The sequence below is a fragment of the Nilaparvata lugens genome, chromosome 10 (genome assembly GCF_014356525.2).
Source record: "Nilaparvata lugens isolate BPH chromosome 10, ASM1435652v1, whole genome shotgun sequence".
NCBI lineage: Eukaryota > Metazoa > Arthropoda > Insecta > Hemiptera > Delphacidae > Nilaparvata > Nilaparvata lugens.
In genome coordinates this window covers 19,032,424-19,043,481 of record NC_052513.1, presented here as the reverse complement: position 1 = coordinate 19,043,481, position 11,058 = coordinate 19,032,424, and the positions used below count along the sequence as shown (strand labels likewise).

The 11,058-nt window shown below is 34.6% G+C and overlaps 1 protein-coding gene across 1 annotated transcript in view; it reads left to right on the top strand.

Moving 5' to 3' along the window:
- LOC111053627 overlaps positions 1–11,058 on the top strand; it is a 75,591-nt gene that overhangs the window by 44,731 nt on the left and 19,802 nt on the right. Inside the window, exons 3-5 of the mRNA XM_039436645.1 lie at positions 1,154–1,221; positions 6,922–7,148; positions 9,795–10,456. Coding sequence (XP_039292579.1) covers positions 1,154–1,221; positions 6,922–7,148; positions 9,795–10,456 — 957 coding nt within the window. The remainder of the gene's footprint in view (positions 1–1,153; positions 1,222–6,921; positions 7,149–9,794; positions 10,457–11,058) is intronic.

Below are 11,058 nucleotides of genomic sequence, written 5' to 3'. Positions count from 1 at the left end.
TACAATTTCTTCATTCTCCTTCTGACCGTCTTCCACTCTCTCTCCTACTCCCTCTCATTCACTCTTTCTCCTTCTTCCTTCTCCTTTTTCTTCCTCTAGTTACCCCGTGTACAACCACAAATCCTACAATTAATTTCTTCATTCTCCTCCTGACTCTCTCTCACTCCCTCTCCACTATCTCTCCAAATCAGTCTCTCTCTCTCTCTCTCTCTCTTTGGTAGAGAGTTAGTGGGAAGGATATTTTGAATATTCTTCCCGAAGAATGGACATTGATATGTCCAAAGCTCCGCCAATTTATGTAGATGCATAACAATATTATCTTTAGTTATTACAAATTGCTTTTTTCATATCATATACAGTTCAATAATTATTTTCTTAGTCTATATTATGTAAATAAATCTATAATTTTGCTGTATTGTAAGCTATTGTATATAAGTGTATAAGCTAGTATATATTGTAATCTACATAAATAAAGTACTCAATCAATCAATCAATCTCCTTCTCCCTCTGTCACTCACTCTTTCTCTTTCTTTCTCCTTCTCCTTCGTTTTCTTCTGGTTCCCCCTCTGCTTCAATATCCTCCTCCTCCTCCTCCTACCACTCTTCTTTCACCATCACTACGAAAAATCGTTTACTTTCTCCCACCTGTGGAAAATTGTAGAGATTTCTCCCGTTTAGAAAAACTCCCTGTTGAAAACTAAAAATAAGAGTAGCTTTAGTGTTTACGAGTTTGTGTTGCTTGAATGGTTCCAAATTTCCCTAAATAACTCAATATTATTCATCACAGTGGTAATTGAGTGTAATATTTCTAATTAATTTATTAATTCAGCCCATCTAAATTCAAAATTAATAGTTTTCATTTTTGTTTTGGACTGAAATTTTATCAAAATTGTACACGTGAAATTCTAACCTTATTTCGGACTTTTTTACCTATAAATTTGGAAGAAAAATAGCACAAGGACTATCTTATTATTTTATCTTTCAATGTTATTACATTAGTGTCATTTTCATTGTAAATCAATAAATAAAATAAATAAATAAAGAGCAAGTGAAAATATATATAAAAGTAAGAACAATAATTGAGGATTAGAGTCATTTGGATCCAACATTTTATAACAATAATTATAAATGATTTTATTCTTCTGTTTTGCAGTGAAAAATATGGAGGTTTCAATATCACTCTTCATCAATAGAGTGTCAGCTGTCGACGAGAGCAAAGAGGTACGTAACAATCAAATAAAAATTTTAAATTTTCCAATTCATATGATCATTGTAATCTAAATTGAGTAATAATATCAAAATGTGTAATTTTTTCAATTTTACATGAATAAGCTACTGAAATAGTCTCATGGTTTTTAATATTGTTGATCACAATGTATACAGGAAAAAATTTACATACTTTTCCATAATCTATAATATAATAAGGGAAAAAATTAGCTTATACACGTACAGGATAGGAATTATGTTTGACGCATCATCACGTCTGAACTACTGAACTGATAAACTTAGAATTTTGCATATAGATTAACCGGGGATTGTTATAGGCCTATTTTCAATTCTTCAAGATTTCAGTTCATCAAGTTATAAATAGACCCTTGCGTAGCACGGGTTACCTGCTAGTCTGTCATATAATAAAGGAAAGAATTGGCTTATACACGTACGGGATAGGAGAATTATGTTTGGCGCATCATCACGTCTCAACTACTCAACTGATTAACTTGAAATCTTGCATATAGATTCAAAATTTACCGAGGATGTTTATAGGTCTATTTCAAATTCTAAAAGATTCCAGTATGTCAAGTTTTTCAGTTTGTCTAAACTCAATCCATTTGTGCTTCAAAGAGACCCGTGCAGAGCATGGGTTACCTGATAGTATACGGAATAAAATTATATGGACCATGAATTATTCAAATATGAATAATATTGAATTGAAATGGACATAACGTATGTATAATATTTGAACAATTTGAAACTAAATCAGGTTGTTTTTCCATTTCCGATCATTGTATTGTTTGTGCTAACCTAATAAATAAATAAATAAGACATAATTGCATAAAGAATTGACATAATAACATGAAGCATAGCATTGAAAATTGCAGATATCATAGTTCAGAAATAATGACGAATGATCGAAATACATGAGATTATACGGAAATAAATTCATTGACAGTAAAATCATCATTATTCTTTATTGATTGATACAATAAGTACATCATCATTGTATTGTTTGTGCTAACCTAATAAATAAATAAATAAGACATAATTGCATAAAGAATTGACATAATAACATGAAACATAGCATTGAAAATTGCAGATATCATAGTTCAGAAATAATGACGAATGATCGAAATACATGAGATTATACGGAAATAAATTCATTGACAGTAAAATCATAATTATTCTTTATTTATTCAGCCACTACTGGCTCTCTCCATTTGCATAGTTTTATATTTGACTTTTTTAATTTAATGACAATCAATTATTATAATTGAGCGCATAATTCATATTTGAGAGGTAAATGTGTCAAATGCCATACGCTATATATATATATAGTACATCATCAAAATGATAGGGAGAGAAAAAATAAGGTAACCTTGTGCTATTCCTCTCCCAAATTTAGATAAGGTTACACAGAGTCCGAAATAAGTTGTCTTGTAGCTGCTCACTTCACAAAATTTTCAGTCTTTGGTTATTTTCACAAAGAGATATGAAGAGATAAGAAATATGAATGAAAGCATTTATATGTATGTCATATCTATCTCGTTTATGAATAACAAATTAAGAAAATCATTCTACATTGAAACATGTGCTATTCCTCTCCCAAATTTTTCACAACGTAGATTTTTGAATTTAGATGCTTCAAAACTAAACATAGAAGAAATAGTTCTAATTATTATCACTATAATAGTAATATTCACATATTTAAGAAAATAGGTCAAATTGGCCAAATTCAATGTACCTTTTTGAGATTTCCACTGGAGATAGACTCACAATTTTTTTAATGTAAGAATGCATCTTTATCTTCAATCTGATGGAAGGAATTTTACTCTAAAATAATTTTTTCCCTGAATACATTTTTTTAGAAAAATGAATTTTTTCCGATTTATTTCAATGTATTTATTATCAATATCTCTGTCAATATTGAAAATATGATGAATCACCCCCATCACTTTTTAGAGTAATGCCTATTGTACATGTCTGCAAAATTTCAAAGCTCTATCTTCAACAGAAGTCTCAAAAAAGGAACATTTATATGGAAAATATAGTATTTCAGGAATCGCCTGCAATTTTTCTAAAGAAAAAATGTGTACAGATTGAATCCCTTCCATCAGATTGAAGATAAAGATTCATTCTTTCATTTAAAAAAAACGCTGTGGCTACAGTTACGGTAACCGTAGCTCGTATCGAGTTCCGGTAAACATTTGAGCATGCGCGGCTACCGCTATTTACATGTGCATTGTGGTGCTTATGGTTTTTGGTCACATGGTTATGATTTCTAATCAACTAACTAACTTCATTATTAACTAACTTATTTCTAACTAACTTCATTGAAACGATAGGTTATCATAACCATGTCACCAAAAACCATCAACACCACAATGCACATGTAAATAGCGGTAGCCGCGCCTGCGCAAATGTTTACCGGACCGCGAATGGAGTTACGGTTACCGTAACTGTAGCCACAGCGTAAAAAAACGCTAGTTAGTCTATCTCCAGTGGAAATCTCAAAAAGGTACATTGAAGTTGGCCAATTCAACATTGGTGGTATAGGACCTTCCGCGGTATAGGTCCTTTCGTTTTCCCTTGAAGAAATAATTTTGCAGGACCAACAAACTTAATATTCTTAATGACATCAATCCAAATACATTTACTAACAAAATCCCAAGTATATGTACCAACCCAAGACCTGAATAGATCTACTATCCACCTTGGTACCAATCTTGGTAAACCACCCTCCTCATCAATTCAAATCGTATTCTATCAACTTCCTCCGTCGAAATTCACTCCAAAATTTCAGCATTAGTTAAATGAGAATCAATGACGTCATCTTACGAGAAACACTGACAGTATGCAGTGAATAGAGACCATTTAGTAGCAAACTTCTGGTTGGTCATTTAGTGCAAGGGTGGAACTCTATTCAAATTCGCAACCCCCTCCCTTAGAGGGTAGGACCGCTCTGAACTCCCAAGTGCACCGTTCAGAACTCCCAAGGGTAACCGAGCTCTGAACTCCTAAACGGAAGTGCCAACTTGGATTATTTGTTTTTAAGTTGGTAATTGTGTCCGTTGCGACTCGATTTGAATGTCTAAGTTGGCAAGAACTTCCGGTAAAGTGAGGGAAATTTTGTAAGTTGTCGTCTGGGTAGTTTACAAGTTTAGGAAATGTAGTTTACCTGATAGGAAATGTGATGTAGGCTAGTGTCGTAAAATAGAGTACTTTCAAGTTCTAGAATATTCAAAAAAAAAAATTGGGTTATAAAGCTTCTTCCTGACAGGAGTGGTGTTATAAGCTGCTTGTTATAGTTTCATTTTTATTTTATCCTATAATCTCTTGTTGGTAGAGAGTTAGTGGGAAGGATATTTTGAATAAATATGTTAAGGTAAAATAGAGTACTTTCAAGATCTAGTATATTTATAAAAATAGGGTTATAAAGCACCTGACAGAAGCGGTGTTATAAGCTGCTTGTTATAGTTTCATTTTTATTTTATCCTATAATCTCTTATTGGTAGAGAGTTAGTGGGAAGGATATTTTGAATATTTTTCCCGAAGAATGGAGATTGATATGTCCAAAGCTCCGCCAATTTATGTAGATGCATTACAATACTATCCATAGTTATTTCAAATGGATTTTTCATATCATATACAGTTCAATAATTATTTTCTTATTCTATATATTATGTAAATTCACCTATAATTTTGCTGTATTGTAAGTTATTGTACATGAGTGTATAAGCCAGTATATATTGTAATCTACATAAATAGAGTTACTCAATCAATCAATCAGAGTAATAAAAGTGAAACATAAATCCTTATGAAGTAAACATAAATCCGCCAATTAATGTAGGTACATAACAATATTATCTATAGTTATTCCAAATGGATTTTTCATATCATATACAGTTCAATAATTATTTTCTTAGTCTATATTATTTAAATTCATTTATAATTTTGCTGTACTGTAAGCTATTGTATATAAGTGTATAAGCCAGTATATATTGTAATCTACATCAATAAAGTAATCAATCAATCGAAAAAACACTCAGTGCCGGTTGCACAAAAGCTGGTTAAATTTCAACCGTGATTAATTTCACGAGAACCAATCATAGGAGCGGCCTTCTGTGATTGTTTCACGAGAAATGATTCACGGTTTAAATTTAACCGGCTTTTGTGCAGCCGGGCCTTAAATTGAGATTTTCACGATAAATGTTTTATTTATTGAAAATTGAGAAACTAATTTTGTTTCCTGAACCATTATCAATCTATGTAGTCAACTGCACGAAAATAGTCTGATGAGTCCTTCCTCACCACCTGAAGCCTGGGTACAACCACTCTGAAAGCGGAGCGGAGCGGAGCGTGGCGTGGCGTTCTAGAGCTTAGCGTGGCGTGGCGTGGTCAGAGCGTTTATGATACACACAGAAAGCGTCCGAGCGTCAAGGGACGTTTAGAAAATGGCGTTGTCTAAATTTGCACGGTCATTACTTTATGAGAATAATCCTATTATATTAGGCGAACAATTCCTGTATATATTCATATATTTGGTTATTTTTATGGTTATTCATGTCCAACGGATCTCAAAAAGGGCTCTAACGATTTTCACGAAATTTGGTAGATAGTAGGTTTAAAATAGAAAAATTAGATCGAACTAGGTCTCATCCCTGGGGAAACTCGCTAAAGGTCATGAAAAAGATAATAATATTATTCATCCTTGGAAAAACAGATGATAATTTCGTCGTCTGTCGATAACAGAAGATGTGAGTGCCTGTCTGGGAGAGAGAGACAGAATTATATTCAGCTGTTAAATCAATCATCTTATCTGACGAGAAATATTATCATAGAGAAACAATAGCGTAAGTAGATATCCCATGGTATAGGGCGTTTATGTCGCAACTTTTACTGTTATCTTAAGCCGAATACTATCGATTATTGTAGATTTTTACTGTTTTGTTGGGGTGAGAGTGTATGAACGACACAATATGAGAGACTACCAGCGTCACACACCTTTTTGGGAAAGAAATACGTGGACTATCGGCTTGACAGTAAAAGTTGCGACATAAACGCCCTATACCATGGGATATCTACTTACGCTATTGTTTCTCTATGATATTATCTAGAAATAGTTCAATTAATCGACTTGATCTAAATAATCTGATTTGTTGACATGACATGGTATATCATTCTAAATTGAAAGTAGGCCTATATCACAATTTTCAAAGGTAATCATTATTTTACAGTTTCAAGTGATTAGTGAGTGTTATTTTGTTATTCAATTTGGTTCGTAAACAATCTAAATATAATAATTTTCAAAGTTAATCATTATTTTACAGCATAAAGTGATTAGTGAGTGTTATTTTGTTATTCAATTTGGTTCGTAAACAATCTAAATTAGAACTTTTCTGTTTTCAAAATATGTTTGGACTGAAAATTTGAACAAGTGAATGGAACATAACCTACTTTTTGAACTATTTATAGTGTATAAATCAAAATTCAGGGAAGAAACCGTTTTGGGCTGTGCCTGTTTGTCTCTCCCCAATCATTTTAAAGAATTGTGTTCTGTTTATCAATAAATGAGTAACGAGCGAAGCTCGGTGCCCCGATATTTGTTATTACTGCTACTATTCTCAATTGTAGTGAGAATAGGCCTGTAGTGATAACCAGGCTTATTCGATTTTTCATATCCTGATAATTTTCTGATGATTGCAGGAAATCTCCCTAGACGTGTTTCTACAAGTGTACTGGGTGGACCACAGAGTTAATTTGACGTCAGAGGTGGAGACTGACCACATAGAGCTGACCTGGAAGAAGGACCAGAGCTTCTGGGTGCCCGACCTCTACATCAGGCAGCTGAGGGAGATGAGGGTGCTCTCTCTATTCCAGGATATGGCCTCTATTAGGCTCTATCGTAATCATACGATGCGTGTTAGTATAGGGTAAGTATGAAGGGTAAAGTATTATAATTATAATAGGGGATATTATCATCCCCTCATCCTTTTCTACTCTTCTCCTTCACCTTCTAATTTGGTAGAGAGTTAGTGGGGAGGATATTTTTAATATTCTTTTCGAAGAATGTACATTGATATGTCCAAAGCTCCGCCAATTTATGTAGATGCATAACAATATAATATCTATAGTTATTATATTACAAATTACTTTTTTATATCATATACAGTTCAATAATTATTTTCTTAGTCTATATTATGTAAATTCATCTATAATTTTGCTGTATTGTAAGCTATTGTATATAAGTGTATAAGCCAGTATATTGTAATCTACATAAATAAAGTACTCAATCAATCAATCAATCCTTCTTCTTCTTCTTCTTCTTTTTTTTCCTGATCCTCCTTCTTCTCATTATTCTTTCTCCACTTCCTGTACTTCTTCCCCGTTTACTTCTCCTCCTCCATTTTCTTTTCAACCCATTCTGTCATACTTCGTCATTTTCTCCCTGCTTTTCTCCTTCACAGTCTTGTTGTTGTTCATTTTCTTCTTCTTCTTCTATTTCCCTGTCTGCTTTTTCTCAACCCCTTATATACTGTCATACTTCTTCATTGTCTTGTTATTTTTTCATCACAGTAGTTGTTGTCTTCTTCTTTTTCTTCTTCTTCTCCTTCTTCTTCTTTCCCTTCTTTCCCTTCTTTTCCTTCCTTTTTCTTCTCCTTTCTTCTCATTTTCCTTCTTCTTTCCCTTCTTTTTTCTCTTCTCATTTTCCGTCTACTCTTCTCCTCCCTCATCTTTCCAATCCCTTCTCTCATACTTCTTCATTTTTTTACATTTTTCCCTCACAGTCCTTTTCTTCCCCTTCTTCTTTTTCTTCCCCTTCTTCCTCTTCCTCTCCTGTTCCTTTGTCCTTGTCTCTCCTTCTCCCTCATCTTCTTCTCAAACCCTTCTGTCATACGTCTTCATTTTCTTCTACCTTTTTCCTCCACAGTCTTATTGTTTTTGTTTTTTTTTGTTTTTACTCACTATCTTCTTCTTCTTTCCCTCACTCCTTTTCCTCCTTTCTTCTTTTATTCCTTCTCCTCCTAATCTTTCTCCTCCTTCTCCTCCTCCTCCTCCTCCTCCTCCTCCTCCTCCTTCTCCTCCTTCTCCTCCTTCTCCTCTTTTCTCAACTGACTTCCTTTTCTTGAAGACCTTTTTGAAACAATAAATTTTCAATGAAAAAACTGATAACACTGCATTTGGCAGGCCTGAATCTGCCGGTTTAGTACGGTTTGTAATAGCTCCTTTTAAAACTCTAATTATTAAAGTATTACCTAGTATTTCTCCAGAGTTTTGTGATTCAAACCATTTGGAAGTGTGAGTTCATCAAGTGAAAAGATTTGTTTAGTGCTAGAACAATCTATTTTAACTAGTGTCGTATTTCTTATGAACTAACCTAGAACTGAATAATTTACGAAGAGTTGTAGTGGATTGTTTTTCATAGTCATTCTCACTTCAGTACTCGTCTTATCATTTATCTTGATAACCGTAAACTTGACTGTCGTTTGTGATATAAACATTCGGTGACTCACCAGTTACCGGTAGACTATCTATAACCTAAAAATTGTTAAACTTTTAAGCGGGAAGCCAAGACAGCTGTCATCAGCTGTTTTTGACAGTTCTTTCCACAACTGACCTTCCGTACTTTCTCTTCGATAGTCTCGTTTGTTTTCCTTCCAATAATTTCTCCTCTTCCTTGTTCCTCATTCTTTATCAGGAGCTTCCAATTATATCCTTGCTTTGACGGCTCTCTTAGCTTGAAGACCTTTTCCTTTAAATAGTTCCATCATTATCATCCACAATGTCTTTAAATAGAGTAAACAGACTTACCCGATCGGGCCGATATAATATTATTCAAGGAATGGACGACGAAATTGAGAGTTTAAGAGAGGGTCTTGTTAACAGGGAGGTGATTGATATTGCTATTGACTTGCATGCTGCTCTTGTTGTAATTAGCAATAAATACACCAGTGAAGCTATTATTGACTTTATTCCCATCATGACATCTCTTTTGAATAAATACGACACTTCTTTGAAAGAAAATTCTGATTTAACTAATTTGCTAAATGATGTCAAATTCGAGAAGGAGTCTTTAATTGAAAAGTTGAGGATGGAAAGAGAAACTAGAGCTATAATAGTCGAAGACTCATTATCTATGGAGAAACAGACGGAAAGTGAGATTTGTGCCTTGAAACTCAATATCAGGAACATGGAGGAAGAACTACGGTTGTTACACTTGGAAATGACATCAAAGGATGAGATAATTAAATTATTAGAGTCTGATTCTAAAAGAATTTCATCAATATTTAATTCTGGCGAAATTAACCTTGGTGCTAGGCTCACTCTCGATTCTGATGACCCTTTCATTGCACCTCGATCATATTCCAAAGTGGTTCACGCATCAATTCCTGATCCTGTGATCACTGGAAATCGGTTCTCTCGCCTCTTAATGTCGATGAATCGTTATCGTCACCATTGGAGTCTGGACGGCGTAATTATAGGGTCACAGCTCAGGTTCATAGATCTGCCGCCGGTTCACCAAATACGGGCAAATCCATCTTTCGCAAAAAAAGGAAAGTAGTTATTTTGTCGGATAGCCAGGGGCGCGACATGTACAAGTATCTGAATGGGTTGTATGATTGTGATGTATTTGTTCATTGTCAACCAGGTGCGAAGATGAAGCACGTCATTGAAAGAGGTCTGTGTTTCACTAAGGACTTAACCCGGTCTGACTGCGTCATTGTTATGGCGGGAACGAATGATTTCGGTAGACTTGAGCCGGGTCATCTCACCGTAATGCAGGGACTTGATGTGATTGAGGCTGCTGATTTAAACACTAACATACTGTTGTGTGCCATTCCTTACCGCTACGATTTGCCGTCCGTGAATGACGACATTTGCTTCGCCAACTCAGCTATTCAAAATCGACTTGTCAACTTTGAGGGAAGATCGACAATGAAATTCTGTGGTGTTAGCAGTACGCTGACGCGTAATTACTTCACGAAACATGGACTGCACTACAGGATCTCAGCTAAGAGACTGCTGGGAAGGTCGATAAGCGAATATGTGAAAAATACTCACAATCAGATTGTGAGTGATCGTTCTGTGACTGTAGTAAATGAAATGCAGTTAATACAGTCGGGCATCCCGAGAGCGCCGGATTCTCCTATCTTTCGTCACATGGAGTCCTGTCCTGTTACGCCAAACCCAAGCTGCTCTGATGCTCCCCACACATGTGTTGATGTCAATGTGAATCCAAGTGAAATTTCTTCTGTTTATTCATCTATTGCAACAATTGACAATGACATTTCTCATATTGAGACAAATGATTTAAACTAATAACTAATGACAACGATCTTGTTTCGGCCAGCCGACTTGTACACACTAGTCATAAGGTAAATAGTAATTATAATAGTAGTATTGCTCGTTCTGGTACTTTCAGGAATAAAGGGGGTAATCATTCCACTGAGTTGAGTTTCCTGTCGTGGAATGTTCAGGGGTTGCGGAATAAAATTGATTATATTGAAACTATTGTAGATGATAATAAAATCCATATAATGATGATAACGGAGCACTGGTTGAGAAATAACGATTTGAATTATGTAAATATAAATAATTTCAAATTAGGTTCTTATTTCAGTAGATCTAATAGAATTCATGGTGGTTCAGCTTTATTCTTAAACGATTTAATAGAGTTCAAGGAAATGCACAGAGTGAAAGAATTATCTGTTGAAATGGTTTGCGAGGCTTGTGCGATTAAGTTGCCTTCATTGAACTTGATAGCTGTTGCCATTTACAGGCCATGTAGTGCTTTATTAAGTACTTTTTGTGAATTCCTGGACACCTTGGATAGAATATTGA